General features: G+C 44.8%; 1 protein-coding gene across 5 annotated transcripts in view; it reads right to left on the reverse strand.

Moving 5' to 3' along the window:
• Syn3 (synapsin III) overlaps positions 1 to 17,495 on the reverse strand; it is a 437,574-nt gene that overhangs the window by 368,911 nt on the left and 51,168 nt on the right. For all 5 annotated transcript variants that reach the window (XM_021173742.2, XM_029482726.1, XM_029482727.1 and 2 more), the window contains exon 3: positions 15,434 to 15,491. In XM_021173742.2, coding sequence (XP_021029401.1) covers positions 15,434 to 15,491 — 58 coding nt within the window. The remainder of the gene's footprint in view (positions 1 to 15,433; positions 15,492 to 17,495) is intronic.

Consider the following 17,495-nt stretch of genomic DNA (forward strand, 5'->3'; position numbering starts at 1 on the left):
AAAAGCAACCACTGTGAATAGCACAGAACTGACCCGCAGTGGCTCACTGTCCTTCTTGTCCCCCATGGTGCATATGGAACTCTCCTAAGTGCACCCCTAGGTGCCCCATGCCTGGCTTCTGCTCTATTTCTCATTCCTGCTCCTTACCAGTGCCAAGGTCTTTTCCTTTACAACCCACAAAGCCAGACTGGCAGGCAGAGCCAGAGAAGGTAGGTGAGGTTGGATCTATCTAATGACTTGGATAAGGGACCTGCCCCTCAAGGAGGCCTAGTTCCACAGATGCAGCGGTTGTAGAACATCAGTTCAGCCTTCTACTGGCCTTGAGGCCTTGGGGAACACCCTTATCCTCCCCTTCTCTGTGAGTCGCTGTGAGTTCCATCAGTACTGAGCTTGAGGGTTATGGTGAAAACAAAATAAATTAGTCCTGATCCATTCATTGCTTGGGCTGGGCCTGCCACACAGTCTGCATGGAAACGTCTTTGCTTTCTCGGGTCACTCATATGGGATCAGTGCTTTATATGCATCCATTACCAAGCAAAAGAAAATTTGGGGGGCATCTCGGCATCTCAGTTTTGGTCTGAACTCTGTAGCTTCTTTTATTTTCCCCTTACTTTAAGCCAGATTGAGACGTGCTTGCTGAATGCAGACTGTGTACCTGGATACTAATTATATAAGTAACGAAGTGTTCATTGCCAAACACCATATCGTAAACTGCCATCATCCCACGCACATTACCATCATAGATTAAAAGAGGGTCGTGTGTGTGTGTGTGTGTGTGTGTGTGTGTGTGTGTGTTGGTGCATGTTCATATGTGAGCAGTGTAGGTGGAGGCCAGAGGTCAATCTTAGGTGACTTTCTCAGGATCCATTCATCTTATTTTTTGAGACAAGGTCTCTCACTGGCCTGGATACCATCAACAGTTCTAGACTTCTGTCTAGTTAGCCCCAGGGATCCTCCTGCCTCTGCCTGCCCAGCTCTGAGATTACACGCATAGACCACCATGCTGGTCTATGTGGGCACTAGAGATTGAATCTAGGTCCTCCTGCTTGCAAAGCAAGAACTCTACAAACTGAGCTGCATCCCCAGTGTACTATCATAGCTTTTACACTATTGTAGACTTTTAACACTGCTTGTAATTATGAAGGGAGGGAGGGAAGGGATAGATGGATGGAGGGAGGGAGGGAGGGACAGACAGACAGATAAGACAGACAGACAGAGACAGAGAGATGGAGAGAGACAGCAAGAAAGAGAGGGACTATGTTAATAATACTTACTCTCCAAAATAGAGGTTGCATCTGTCTTCCCTCAGCACAACAGCTCTATCACTTAGCACAGAGAGGCTCTCTATTTGTAGGATACTGATCCTGCCCTGTTCTCAGTGGGAATGACAGGCAGGTGAACTTGCAGTAAAAACATTATCTGTTAAGTGTCAATGGTAAACATGTGCACAGGGGACCATGAATACACACAGATAAGAGGAGATGGATACAGTGTGGAAACAATTCTGAAGTTAATTGTGACATATATACATACATATATATATATATATATANATATATATATATATATATATATATATATATATGGAGAGAGAGAGAGAGAGAGAGAGAGAGAGAGAGAGAGAAGACATGAAGTAAGGATATCCCAGGAGAGATGTATGTGAGCCCAGGTGTGGGATATGAACCAGGATGGCTTGGGGTGAGGAGAACTGGAGTCTAAAATGAACAAATGAGGTGGGAAGCCTTTTAAGGGGGCTATGTGTCCACGATACATAGCCAGGTAAACAGCATGAAGGAACTGTCAACCAGGTCTCCAGAGTCAGGCTGACTTGAATGAGTCATAAACCGTGGGGCTGTGGGCAAGCTCTGGTTTCCTTCTGGAGAATGGGGGACCTTATGGTACCTACTGACCACAGGGAGTTGATGAGGATGAGACAGAGAAGCACACACTAAATGTTCAGCAGATGCCTAGTGCTCAGAAGCATGAGAACAGATGCCCTTGGGCTTAGTGCTATCATAGGACAATCCCATCCATGGAATTTCTCAGGACAAATGTGAGCTCATTGAGGATGGGCCCAAGACAGGTTTGATTTATAGTGAATTCTATTCCAACATAAAGTAGTGCACTGGGGAAGCTCCTGTGAATATAGGAGACAGGCACTGGAGAACATACAAACCTGGTCTCAGATATCAGCTTCTAAGCATGAAACAATGTGCCCAGACATTTCCATGCATAAGTCCTGTTTATGTGTCGGCCCCACTCCCTTCCTCAGGAGACATGCTCAGGGTGGGCTGGGAGATTCCTTAGACAGTATAATAGATTCATTTCCAGTTTAGCATAACAGCCAGACACGGTTCTGCTGTGAAGTCATCCAAGTCAATTAAATGGTGTTTTTCCCTGCTGGGCATTTAGACGTCCTTTTGGTTCCTTCTGGTTTTCTGGGCTGTTTCATGATAGGTTCCGCCCTGAATTAATTAATAACCCTGGGATCCCTACTAAAATTCGAAGGCTCACATCCAGTGTGTAAGCACACCTGGGTTGTAGCCCCTGGCAGACCTGGGGAAACTTTGTGGGGATCCTTTTATCAGGGAGTTGGCCGGACCCTAAGTGGTGGAGAAAACAGTAGGGCTAGCAGAAAATGTGGAGTGGTCAAGCAAAAGTTGAAGGGCAGAGCTGGGATAGAGGTATGAGGAAGGGCAAAGAGAGCCAGGAGGGTGGCCATGTGCAGGAGTCACAAGCCCAGGATTTTAGCAGACTGGTACATGGAGTACAGAGAATAGAGCAGTCCAAGGCAAATGACCAGCTAAGGTGATGTAGAAGGTAAAGTTGACAGTGGCTTGTTCAAAATGATGCCAGCTGGACTCCATCATGTGGGTCTGAATATGGTCTCTCTGTTCTAAGGAAACCAAGTCACCTCTTCTCTTCTCCAATAGAAATGATAGATATGATGATGGTACTAAGAAGATAAAAGCGGTGGCCCCTCCACTGCACAAGCATCCACCTTCACGCCTCCTACCTAAGGACAGTAACCAAGGACTGGGTGTTTCCTTCAGCAAATTGAATGCAAGGTGTCTGCCTCCAGCCTCCAACCACAATTTCTATGTCCATCTCCCAAACTGGCCAAGAGCAAATACATTTAAGTGTGTATATACAGTCTCATCATCATTCCACAGGCTAATCTGACTAGTGTACCTGCTGCCTCTAGGACACACTTTTCAGTTGCACAGTGTCTCAGTTAGGGTTTCTATTGTGATAAAACAGCATGACTGTAGCCTCCCCCAGCCTTGAGTAGGCTGGCTTTGACCTTGCTGCCACTGAGTTTGAGACCACCTGGGGTGGAGCCTTCTGACTTAGATGGCTCTATAGTTCTGTCACCTGCTGCTGCTCTTCTCTAAGAGCTACCTGCTGAGAGGCCCTTGAGATATTCTGAAGACAGCATCCAGCAGATCACCTACAGGCTGGCAACAGGCATCAAGAATGGATTGGCGGGGAATGGGCCTCCCCCCTTTATAAGCACAGACTCTTAGTAAACTTGGGGGCCTTAAACAGAAATGTGTCTTGGCCTCCATTATTTCTCTCGCTGTTTCTTCCATACAGCTCCAGCCTCCCACTCAGGAATCCAGTTAGTGTGGCCACAGGCGGCTTACACATGACCAGAAAAGAAGTTGAAGTGGAAAAGGTCTATTTGGCTTACACTAACAGGACAAGAACCTGGAGGCAGGAGCTGATGCAGATGCCATGGAGGGATGCTACTTATTGCCTTTCTCCATGTGGCTTGCTCAGCCTGCTTTCTTATAGAACCCAGGACCACCAGCTCAGTGATGGTACCACCCACAATGTGCTGGGCTCTTCCCATCAATCACTAATTAAGGAAATGCCTTGCAGGCCTGCCTACAACTTGATGTAATGGAGGTTTCTATAAAATTGAGGTTCCCTTTATACTCTCTTTTCCAGACTTATCTCTCACCCTCACTGCCCTAATTATACTCCTATTGTTGTGACTAAAAGCAACATAGGAGAGGAAAGGACTGATTGGATTTACAATTCCGTGTTACAGTCCATCATTTTGGGAGAAAACAAGGCAGGAGCTCAAGCAGCCAGTTGTGTCACACCCACAGTGGTTGTGTCACACCCACAGTTAAAAGCAAAGAAAAAAAAAGAATGAATTATTGCTTGTTGGTTAGTTCAACTCGATCTCCCATTTCTATACTGTTGTGTATATTCTATGCTCCTTGTCCGGGGAACAGTTCTGACCACACTGGACTGGATTAATTAAGAATTCCCAATAGCCATGCCCACAGGCCAACCAAATGTTGACATTCCCTCACTGAGACTTTCGTCCCAGGTGACTCTCAGTTATGTCAAGTTGACAGCTAAAATCAACCAGAACATTCCTTTCTCATGCATGCTATCATCTGATCTTTTCTCCATATGTGACAAGCTAAGAAATAAACCATGGTGTTTAGCTGGAAAGTCCGATGTCCACATCTGTTTATTGATTTCTCCCTTAATTCTTTTCTCCAAATCCCAGATGATCACCTGCTTCTCTGAAGCTGTTACTGACAATGTCCCACAGCAAGGAAATCTCTGGGAACCATATACCATGATGTATGACAGTCACCAGATGATGAACTCTTTGAGGTTGAAGGATATCATTAAGACCACTACAAAGCAGGGTCCAGTGAGTGTCTCTTGAATAAAGGTGCAGTATAGATGAGACATATTCTGTTTATGTTTTTATTATCTACCTTCCAAGAAACCTAAGGGCTTGCTGATTTCTCCTTTTGGACAGCACCCTAGTTTCCACTGGAGTCTCCTTTATTTAATGGGGGCAAGGCATGCGTTGGTGAATTGGAATGGCCATAGAGAAAGGTAAATTACCAAGCTGTATCTGTACCATCGCTGAATGGTCTCAGAGGAAAGGGAGGGGGGACCCACACAGGAAAGACTCACGGATTGTGTGGTCAGGCTAAGAACTCAATGTAAAGCTAACATTCTCTCTACTCCAGGCTCTACACTGGGTGCTTCACATATGGTAACTCATTTCAGGCCTTCACATATGAGGAACTGGTAGCATGGTGAAGTTCTGCTACTCCTCAGAGTCATATACAAAGTTGCACAGCTGGGACTCAAAGCCCACTCACTAATGGAGCTCCAGAGAGCAGGCTTTCACACTCATTTTGTGGTTTAAAGGTACTTAAAGTCAAGGGTGAGTGTAACCTTTGGGATGAAATAAAATAACAAACAGAACTTTTGACAGCAGAACTTTGCCACCACAAGCCAGAAACATCCAATGGTAAGGGCTACTAGGGTGAGTCAGGAGAGGGTAGCTGTGTGCTGAAGAACACCACCAATGAGTGTGTAACATATCCAGTAGATCAAAAGAGCAAGATGAGATTTCTGTACTCAAAGGAGCCAAGACACAAGGAGGAAGGCCAAATGTTTTCTAATGACAATATTCAAGATCAGCGCCTATCCTGACTCATGCGCTTTGATGGACGAAGATTCTGCCTTGGTTAAGTCTGATCGAATTCAAACGTAGCTTACACACTGTGGGTCGATGTCTGGTGAATTCACTGACGTCCCCCGAACCTCAGTTTTCTCGGTAACAGTCATCGCTGACGATTAAATGAGGTGACACACAAACTCAAGAGGCACTCACTGTGCTGACCTGCTTCAGTGGTAGTTTGCTACTGTTGCTACGGTTACCACATTCTCCAGTTTCTCCACTTAAATTGATGGGTCTACAGGTAGAGCCAGGAAGCTTATAAACCCACACAAATCAATGCCACGGTAAAGGAGAGAGACCATCCTTGGCTTGACGGGTTATGGTTACATCCTAGTAGCCCACCTGTTTTTTCTTTTCTCCTTCCCCACCCCACACCCCTCCCCATTTCCCAGCTGCTTCTTAAATTTGAAGAGAAAAGGGCCTCCAAGGAGATCTGCACACTTTTAAAAATAACACAAAACAGAACATCTGAGGTCACGGTAATCCAAGCCAAACAAATAAATCTTGCAGGATTGTATTAGCAAAACAAGGCTTACTGGATCAGTGTAGCCGGACTCAGCTCTGTAGAGAGATGTCAAGCTCTGGTGAGTTTCAAACCCAGGGAGGTCGAACAGGAAGATCAAGCCATGGAATACCTCAGAGTTCAGCATCAGTGCTTGTCCAGGAACAGCCATTGTTCTACATGGGATGGGTTTTAGAATCGAGGGCTTGAGTACAGTCCTAGAAATCTAGCCCTGGTGAGACTTGCAGATCGTTTGCAGGACCTCCTTAGAGAATTAAGTACTTAGTACCTATCAACTTTGTAAATGGGATCTTGAAGGTTTGACATCCTCTGAGATGCAGATCTGAGATAGACCCTGGCCTGAGTGAAGTTTATTAATGAACACTGTAGGGAGCGCCACCACTGTAAGGCATGGAAAATATGAGAACAGACTGGAGAATACAAATGAGCTACGTGGACATTTCAGGAGAGGACACTATCAGTGCCACAAGGAGCTGTGAGGTGGGGATCGGCCTTCATGGCTGCTTCACATTGGAACGGAGGGGCAAGGATCTTCATAGAATTGACTGGAACTGCAACCACGAAAGAGGTATGACCTTGAGCAGGCATCTCTCTTTTCCTAAGGCATGTCTAAAAGAGGGCTGAGGGCTATTCTGAGATTCTGAGATCGAGTCTAACAGCTGAAGTGAAAAAGTCCTCCAGTCTGTCTCTCTCTTTTTTAGATTTATTTTTTGTTTTTCAAATTCTCTGCCCCTCCCTGTGTGTGTGTGTGTGTGTGTGTGAGTGCATGCCTGTTTGCACATACACATGTGTGTACATCTGTATATATGTGTACATGTGAGTGCTAGTGCCTGTGGAATCCAAAAGAGGAGGTTGAGGCAGTTGTGAGCTCCCCTCCCCACACACACTCTGGCTGCTGTGAACTGAACTCTGTACAAGATTCTTTTCTGTTACTGTGATAAAATACCATAACCAAAGGCAGCTTAGAGAAGGAAGGGTTTGTTTGGGCTTATGATTTCAGAGGGAGAAGAGTCCATGGCAATGAGAGAGCAGGTGATAGGCCCAGTGGCAGAAACAGGAAACCCTCACCTCCTTCCTCAAATACAAGCACAAAACTGGGAAAGCAAGAAAGTGACATGAGGCATTTGTTCCCCAAGCCTGCCTCCTAGGATACACTTCCTCCACCAAGGTGGCATCACCTAAACCTCTGCTAAACAGTGCCACCAACTGAGAATCAAGTATCCAAATACCGGCGGAGCCTATGCGAGAGATCTGTCTGCCATAGGAGCTACCTCAAAGTCTGGTCTTCTGCAAGAGCAGTGCCTGCTCTTAACTGCAGAGCCATCTTCCCAACCCTTCATTCTTCAACATACACTACAGCATCCATTACAGGCACCAATTTTGGATGGAGTCATTCACCTGGGAGGAATGAATTCCTTAGACACACTATCAAAAATCTTAAGGGACAGCTGTAGCATCATTTGCAATAGCAAATTTATGGAAAATAATTCTTACATGTCCATATGACAGCATTCTAGGCAATATGGATGAAATAGCGCTGTTTGCTTATGGACAACTTCTCATGGACAATTCTAAGTTAAATTAAATTGTCAACTGAGCATGCCCTTAATCCCAACACTCAAAAGACAAAGGCAAGCAGATCTCCAAGTACAAGGTTAGCCTGGTCTACATAGTTTCAAAACAGCCAGAGCTACCCAGAGATAACCTGACTCAAAACAATTGTGAAAAAAATATTGGAAAAATCAGTGCTCAGCTGAGTGTAGATGAACAAGAGAAAGTGTGTGCATGTTGGGCAGATAAAGGAGTAGATTGGGTCGGATACTGTTATGACTCAGCCCTACATCCATCTTCCAGATTCTCTCTTATACCATGAGAGCTCAAAGTCACAAGTCTTTATGTCCCACATTCGTTTGCCACATATATTCATCTTTGATTCTACCAATGGGTGTTATTTATGTAGGAACTGAAGTGGGGGAGGAGGCATCAGGCCATCTGCTTCTAATGTTAGTTACAGAAGCTTCATTGCCAGCAACAGTAGTTAGACAGATTGTAGCTGTCCCCATAACACTAGTGGGGATGTGGGCTCAAGCTCTTCCTGGACAGTTATGGCAGTGACCGCCATGAATGAAGATTGTTGTGGCTTGTTGTTGTGACTTCCCCTTTTGATCCTATTGTACTAAGTCCTTGTTAACTGCACCCCTCTGAAATAGCTAGGACCACTTCTGGGTCTGACTGTTCTACTCCCATTTCTGTCACTATGGTTAAAATATTCTGATAAAAAGCAACCACAGGAAGAATGGGTTTATTTGGCTTATATTTCCAGCTTCACTGAGGGAAATCAAGGCAGGATCCCAACAGAAGGACTTCTTGGTAATCCATACAGCATTACTTCTGAGCAAGGAACCCACTTTATAGTCAAAGAAACTCAACAAGAACCAGGAAGGAAAGTGCTTGCTGAATGGTAAGCAGGTTCACTGTCAGCTTTCTGTACTATACTAGTCAGGACCAACTGCCTAGAGAATGGTGCTGCCCACCGTAGGCTGGGCTCTCCATAGATAAATTACCAGTGAAGACAACACCCATGGGCATGCTTACAGGCCAATCTGATCTAGGAAATACCTCCACTGAGATTCTTTTCACAGATAACTCTAAGCTATATCAGCTTAACAACAGAGCTAAACAGATACCAATCAAATACCATACAGGAACACACTTTACAGCTTCATATAGTGGCATACGTTTGTACATTTGAAACCTCTCTGGAAAATCCCCCCATCAAGGAGTATGTGGTAGTGCAGTGGTTAATATGTGGTGGAAAAGGAGCGCGTCTAGGGGAAAAGTAGGTGAAGGCTTTTCAACAGATGTCACTTTGTAACTTTTCAGCTTTTTTTTTTTAACAAGAACAATCTCACAACCTTTATTGTCACCTGAATAATAACACAGGGGCCATCAAAATAATATGAAGAAATGTTCCCAACAGAAGACACCTTTAAAAAAAAAAAAACATTGTACTGCCTTCTCAACTTCCCCTGCCCTTTACCTTTCTAATTGGAAACAATCTGGAACAGAATAATACTGCCCTCCTTTTAGCTCCGACCCAGTTGTTTTCATGACTTTAATTTTTTTTTTAGAAAGAATCTCTTCTATACCATCCAATAGGAAGCTCATATGCTCATCAAAGCCAAAAGCCAAAAGCACAACCCTCTATCCATGCATTCATTCATCATGCAAGCCACGCCTGAATCCAAGATCTATTTTGCAAGTATCTGAAGATGAGGTTGATGGCAGCACCATCACCTTGGGCACCTTCTGGTCCCGGCCACACAATGTGTGGGTAAACTCTGCTAATTAAGGTTGAAGTCTACCATGGATGGATAGCCTCTAGGCTCTGGCCAATATTGGATCATCCCTTCTTCGTTGGGTCTTCTCCTTCTCTGACCTAGAGTGGGGAATTCCAAGCCTACACACCCTTACTTCTACCTGAGGAATGTCACGTAGCCTCAATTAGTTTATCAATTCCCTTTCTCCTGGTAAAAGCTGTTCAGTGGCACTTGGGATTCCTGAAATTCGTCCCCATGTGAATGAAGCATTCCAGGTACCCTAAGGTCCCAGCTAATGACATTTGCCCATCCTGGGTATTCCTGCCCTCAGTCCCCCAAAACTTTATAAGCCTTCAGTCAGAGCAATCAGAGTAAAGTTGCTCTGTCTACTGACTTTGGTTCCCAGTGTGGTTTATTCTCTGTAAGTACTCACAGGGCTTCTGAATCCCCTGTCCAATTTCTTTGCTCCCAGTGCCCTCTCAGGTTGTATTGGCCAACAATCCACTACACTGTGGAAACCCACACCATGTTGGAACTCAGCAAGGCCACATGAGTTAGGAAGGCCAGCTCAGAAAGAGACTAATGGAACTCCGTTTTGGTTTTTAACTTACTGTGAAATATCCTTCCCACCTTTTAGTGGCCCAGTTTCTGCCAGAGAATTTCTAGCACAGGAGATACCCTCTCTACCTATAGCACAGGTCAGTCCATTAATCATTTGTATTGCTCCAGGCTTCTGTTTACAAAGTTGAAACCCCTCTCCCTGCAGGACTGCACCATTAGCTTGAACTCTAACCTCAGTGAAACAACATAGGGTGGTGGCTGAACACAGAAATCCAGGTTCAGATTCTTTCTCCACTACTCATTTCTGCTGATGGTTTAACCTTTCTGCACAAGGCTAAATTAAATTACTTACACTCCTTCCGGTGGCAGATGTTTGTAGTGAGTGAAATGGGACCTATTGGAGACATCTCCAGTTCCCTGACCTTCTCCTTCTTCCTCATAGACCTTGGTCTCCTCCTGTTCCATTTATTTTTCAGGGCACTCCAGGTTGCAGACAGTGCTTCATCCATCGGACCTCTCACCTGAATCTGCTTAGAATACTGTGTAAGCATGTCTATCTAGTGGTACATTGGGAGCAGGAATGGATTGTCATATTCAGGTATTCTAAAGGCTGTACTAGATCATGAAGCCTGCAGCAGCATCAAACTGAGAGCAAGAACCATAACTGCAGCTTAGTGAGCACAAACAAGCATTCCAGAAAATTACACTGAATACATTAATTATCTAGTCCATATAATAAGTGTAGCTCCAGGGGCTACAATTATTACCCTTACTTCTCTGATAGGGAATTGATACCTGAAGATGTTTTAGGTGGATGGTCGACAATATTGTGTAAAATCTCTATTCAGTGTACATGTCACATGGTGAACAGAAATTAACTTTGTATTTAGATTCAGCTTCCCTCCTATAATATGTCATCACGTATGTGGGAAAATAAATACATAAATCAATCTGAGACACTTCTGGTCCAGAAGATCCTCAATCTGTACAAGCTCTGTTGGTCCAAACACTTCGACCTATTTCCCTTTCAATCATTCAAGAACAGATACTGCAAAGGGAGTCTCCTGTGCTCAGATGTAAGACTCTAAGATTGCTGGAGTAGGTTCTGTCTGCCTTGATATCTCCATTAACACTGAGAAAAGACTGAATATGGCCACTCCAGTTCTCTCTCTCTCCTTCTCCCTCTCTTGCTCCCCCTATCCTTTCCTCCCTTCTTTTCATTTCCAGCTTGACCAGGCCCAGGGTTCCCTGCTACTCAGTCCTAGTAGAAAACTTTCTCAGTCTGTAGGTCTACTTAACATTAATCTATTCATCCACAGACCCTACCTCTTGATCTCATAGAGGAGTGACTTGTGTCTGTGGAAAAGTTATCTGGCCTCAAATACAAACAGGAGAGCTTGGCAGACCAAACCCAATACTGGCCAAATACTCTCTAATCCCACCAGGATGCCACAGTCTGACCCTGGAGAGGCGGCTGGGTAATCAGATGCAAAGTGAAGCAACTCTCTACTTGCCTCCCTGGGCATTCAGATTCCTGGCTCGGATACAGCCAGGCAAGTGGTTTTGGAATTGTGAGGAAGAGGGTGGAGAGATGGGGTGGAGGCTTCCTCTAGGCCAACCACAACTAACTCTTTGACTCTGTCCAACAAAGCCCAGACAGTACAATTATCTGGCTAATCTGGCCCTTCGTTGAGAGGCCAGCTTAGACTAAACAGTGGCTTTTATCCTAATACTTCTCTTTACAGTGCTAGAGGATGAGTGTGAATTTCCAAGGGGTTGGGGTTGCTTATGAGACCCACCCATTGATCCAGATGGGCCAAACACAAGCCATTCAAAGAGTTTGAGAAAGGATGTCTTTCAGAGACAAATGGCTAAATGGCATCCTAATTGGTTTCCTGACTAATTTACTTTCTGGCTCTACATGACTAGAAATAAGAATGTCTGAGTCAGCCAACATTTTCCATCATGATTCTAGCCCTCACAGACTCCTGAAGTGTTCCCAGTATCCCTGGGTGGTTATAGCAGCTCCATCGGATGCCCATTCCTGCACACAGTTTTGGTACCTCCCACTTGGGCCAAAGGCAGTATTAGGATACAAAGGGGATGTGAAAGCATGCCTTGAAGTTACCACAAAGGAGATGAGGTAGGTCCAGCTTGGTTGGCAACTAAACATTTGCCAGATGGTTTACAGAAAACCAAGATTTTTGAAGAAAGAATAAGAAGCAGTGATTTATCACTCTTGGAAAGTGACACGCAGCCAGAATGTGTGGAATCTGTCAGTTATTCATTCTGCAAATATTTCCTTCAGTTCTAGTTTGGGCTGGGACCCATGCTACTACTTAACAGAATGAGATCCAAGCAGTCATGGCCCCTACCCCCAGGCAAATAATCCATCCCTAAATGTATAGCTAAAGTATTCTGATGCAGTGAGGAGTTTTTGAGAGCAGTCCCACCGAGTTTCCAGATTCAGACAGGACTCAGGGAGGGAGTCTCTGAGGAAGCTAAGTCATTAAAGTTCCCAATTCACTCTTTTCGAAATATCCCTCTAGGGGCTAGCAAGACGGTTCAGTGGGTAAAGGGGTTGCTGTGCAAGAATAAGGTCCTGAGTCTGGATTTGTAAACCCCACACTACGCATAGTTTCATAAAAACCACTGTAAGCATCCGTTTCTCAGCGCCGTCCGGGGAGATGAGAGACTCAGGGAGCCCCTGCGGCCCCAGGACAGCTCGTCGCACACACGGCAGCCAAATCAGGGCTCCTTTCTCACGCCAGGGAGAAGAGGACGCCAGAAGTGGTACACACACACACACACACACACACACACACAAAGACAGATCACTCTGGTTTTGGCAAGAAGAGTAAAGTGGAGATTAGTAAACAGAGATATCAGACTGTTGGCTGAACGTTTGGATGAGCTCAACCAAGGTAGATCCTTGACAATTTGGGGACAGCAGTGGAAAGACTAGGGAATCTTAAGATACGGGGTCAAGAGGACATGTCAGAGGGTAGGTGTGGGGGCAGAGGGAGACTGTACAGATTTGCAACCATGGTGAAAGGTCCAGGTGGCACTCTCCACTGAGAGAGGGGCAAGAGAAGAAAGTAAGTTCTATACTGGAGTCAAACAATGAGACTGTGTTTAACCCTGTACTGACCAACTTGCTCTGCCCTTGGGCCACAACCCCACATGATGTCCATGTCACCAGCTCCACATGTGTTGAGAGCCCATCTACTCTTCAATCCAATTCAAAAAGCACTCTTTGCTCAAAGCCATTTCTGTTTATGGATGGGGCCACTGCTTCCTTATCCTTCCCCACATGAGCAATCCAGCACAGTAGACACTGGCAAATATTTGTAAAATGAACAAAAATAGCCTGTTTTTTTTTTTTTTTTTTTGCCATGAAAGGAAAATTAGTAGACATTGGATTGACTTAAAAGCCACCAAATCATACTGAAGTTTGAACTGTAGGTGTTTTAATATGAAGCCAACTCCGACAATTTGATGCTCAGGAGTTTTCTCCCTTCCTCTGACTCACAGAGATCAAAAAAACACAAAGAGCAAGGGGTGGGGCTGGGGAGATAGGCCATTCCTGTTCTTGCATTACAAATGCTGTTTCTTCCAATTGATTTTATTCTTATTCACTGATGAATGGTAAGAAGAAGAAAGGGAGGAGGAGGAAGGGTCGTGGTGGAATGGAGTAGGAGGGGGATAGAAGAGGTGAGGGGGGGGAGGAGAGATAATCGCCATCTCAACCATTATCAGCGCAAGAATCAGTAGGGGGAGGAGGGACAGGGTGAGAGAAAGCACGAAAAAGGAGGACAGAGAAGGTAAAAGGGAAAGAAAAAAAGGAGAAAGCAAGAGAAATAGAGGAGGAAGAGAAGGACATACCCTGTCCGTAATTCATGCAATCTTACCTGCAAGCCCACCAGCACAAGCTGATGCCACTATTATCAAGAGAGGACAGATGAAGAGCTGGAGAAGGCTCCATCATTGCTTGGCCATGAAAGCTCATTGCTCTCTGCTGTGATGTGCTCTCCTAAGGTGGCATATGGTGCTCCTACAATGGAGTGTCTTAGTTTACTTAATTGGGGAGTCCCTGGTCAGGAATCAGGAAGTCTAGAGTCCAGTCCTGATTTCCTATGCTATTTGATCTAATCAGTGTTTCTTTCTACATAAAATAAGAGACCTGGATATTGCTAGCATAAGTAATAGAGAAAAATGGTAGTCTCAATTCTGTTCTTTTTTGATATTTCAAATAATTTAATCCCAGCTACAATGACACAAGAAAAGAGACACCTAGAAACAAGAGAGTCAAGATTCAAACATATGCTCGTCCACTATGGTGGTCTGAATGAGAATGGCCCTCATAGTCTTATGTATCTAGATACTTGGTCTCCAGTTAGTGGAACTGTTTGAGAAGGATAAGGGGGTGTGACGCTGTTGGAGGAGGTGTGTCACTGGAGGCTGGCCTTGAATTTTCAAAACTTTCCATTCCCAGTGTGTCTCTTTCTGCCTGCTACTTGAAGATCAAGACGTGAGCTCTCGGCTATTTCTGTTGCCTTTGCTCTACCATTATGGACTCTAGCCCTCTGAAATCCTAAGCCAAATTAAATGCTTTCTGTTATAAATTGTCCTGGCCATGATGTTTTGCCATGGTAATAGGAAAGTACCTAATACATCTCCTATACTCCATAGCCAAAGTCAAAGCCTTAGAGCCCTGGGCGGGGGGTGGGGGGGGGGAGATGAAACACATGGCTTCCCTTCTGAGCATCTCTGCTTGTTTCAGTTTTGTAGCATGAACTCCTTTTGATATTTCCCTTGAAGAAAAATTCTCTATCTGTGATGGTTATTCTTGGTTGTCAACTTGACTACATCTGAAATGAGCTAAAACCCAAACTGCTAGGTACATCTATGAGAGGTTTTATTATTATTATTAATTAAATCATTTGAAGTGGAATGATTCACCTGTCATCCAGACCTTTTTAGGTGGGAAGAGCCACCTTTCATTTGGGACAAACTTTCTGTGGCAGCATATATAAAGGACCCTGAAGAAGAAAGCTTTCACTCTTTGCATGCTTGCTCTCATTCTCTCTGGAAAGTGCATTCATTCCCTTGCTGACATTAAAGCCTACTTCTTTGGAATTCTAGCATATGCTGACCAGTTGAGTCTTCCAGCCTCATTTTCTGAACAAAGGAACAACCACTAGAATCTTAGACCTTCCATTTGTAGAGAGCCATTTTTGGAGTAGCTGGACAACAGCCTATAAGCCACTATAATAAAATCCATTTGCACACACACATGCGCGTGCACGTGCACACACACACGCACATGCACACACACTCTGACTGATGTGCTCAAAAGGTTTCAAATTAGTGGACAGGAAGATTCTGGCGCTTCCTGAGACTCCCGAGTACAGTCAGAATTTATGACCACATAAGATGGAAGCAAGGTTGCTCTTGGAAATGTCCCCAGTTCAGAAAAGGGCAGTTGTGGAAAGAGCTAGGGAAGGGGCTACCACGTACCTGTTCCACTCGGATCTCAATGTCGCCATTCACTTTCTTCCCATGAAAATACTTTGACCTGAAAGGAGACCAAGAGATCTGCTCAGTAAGGATCCATTTCCTTTCTCCCCTTTCCCAAAGGCCTAGAGGTGTGAACCGAGACAGGCCTCTGTCCTCCCATGACCACCTTGGTATTTAAAGACAGAATGGTGGAGGAGAGGAGGGAGAGTGGATAGGAAGACAGGAGACTCAAGTTCTGGTTCTGTCCAGTGACTTGGCCTCCTCTGCCTCTACTACAGCCTCTAAACGAAAGCCATGCTCCCTGTGTCTAGGAGTTATTTGAAAGACTCAACGAGACAAGGAAAACATAAATAATGCAGTATTGATTTGGTGTTCTTTTATTAAATTATACATATGTACTACATCAAGGACTCACTGATCTGTTTTCTCATCTTCGCGTTATATATTCGTCTGTCTATCTGTTAACCAATAGTCTTTTCATCTGGCCACTCACCCTTCTACAACTCTCTTCCACCAACCACCCATGGAGGTAAAGGAGTAGACAATATTCTTGTTGTTGGCATTTTGTCTAGGCTCCGCCCCACAGTTACCTGGCAACAGCCAAGCATACCTGACTCACTATAAAAGGGGCTCCTTGCCCCCTCCACTCTCTCTTGCCCTCTTGCTCCTGTTTTGTCCATTTCCTTCTGCTCCCCCTCCATTCCCCTTCCCCTTCTCTTTCCATGTGCTTATGGCTGGCCTCTACTCCTCTAATCTCTCTCTCTCTCTCTCTCTCTCTCTCTCTCTCTCTCTCTCTCTCCTTCTCTGTCCCTACTACCCTCACAACTTCCATCCCCATGCCCTGAATAAACTATTCTATAGTGGCTGGTTCCTCAGGGGGAAGGGATGCCTCAGCATGGGTCCGCAGAGGAACCTCCTTCTCCCACACCTTACTGCATCTCCACCAAACATATTCCCTCTCTCCTTATCTTTTCATAAAACACAGCACTTGTGACCTCCCTCCCTTTCCCTGCTGACCCTCCAATTTTATTGCTTGATTCCCTCCCATTCGCCCACTTTCCTCCATAGGGAACCTTCTCCTGACCGTAGATGTAGATCATCTCCCTTGGGACACCAGCTGTCTTCCCTACTGCTGATTCTAAGTATGATTAGAATCAGTAACTGTGCTTAACGCTTGTAACCCACTGAAGTACAACAGGACTCCAACCAGTCTGTGACCCATCATTTTATCCCCAGCACCCACAAGAGTACTTAAAACACTACAAGAGTGTGCAACACACCACAAGAGTGCAATTAATTGAATGAACGAACGAATGAATGAATGAATGAATGAATGAACCAGTGAGTTATAGGGTTGAATCTGTGCCCTTTTTCATTTAATGTATACATTAAATGAGGCAGGCTTTTTTATGTCTGTCCTATCAGGGAGGAAACTCAAAACCCAGAGACTAAATGCTTAAAGTAACCTGCTTCCTCTGAGTCTCTGCTTTCTTTTGCTGAACCCTGAAAGAGTCTGGATAGAAGGGTGCGGAGAGCATTAGGTATCTTTCCATGCATAATGCTAAAGAGCCAGCTTGCATATCCAACTCACCAGTGAACCAGGCACTGCAGTAAGCATTTCCGTCTTAGGGATGGCAGCAGCACTTTTCCTCCACCTCCCTCATTCTCTCCCTTTTCCTCACCAGAAATATTCACAGGTTAGCACACAAAGCTATAGCCCCGAGTCTCCCGGATGTTAGGTGTGGCAGCACAACCCAGTTCTAATCAATAATTTGTCAGCATCATGCTCACAAACTTTCTCTGAAGTTTCTATTCTTGTCCCTGGAGCAGGGAACGATTTGCTAAGTCTTCTCTTGTGAAAGAGTTCTTTCTACAAATTCTTTTTATTTTAGTTGTATTCCTTTATGATTTTCTTTTTTTTATTACATCTTTTCCTGAATTACATTTCCAATGCTATCCCAAAAGTCCCCCATACCCTCCCCCCTACTTCCCTACCCACCCATTCCCATTTTTTTGGCCCTGGCGTTCCCCTGTACTGGGGCATATAAAGTTTGCATGTCCA

The sequence above is a fragment of the Mus caroli genome, chromosome 10 (assembly GCF_900094665.2).
Source record: "Mus caroli chromosome 10, CAROLI_EIJ_v1.1, whole genome shotgun sequence".
Lineage (NCBI taxonomy): Eukaryota > Metazoa > Chordata > Mammalia > Rodentia > Muridae > Mus > Mus caroli.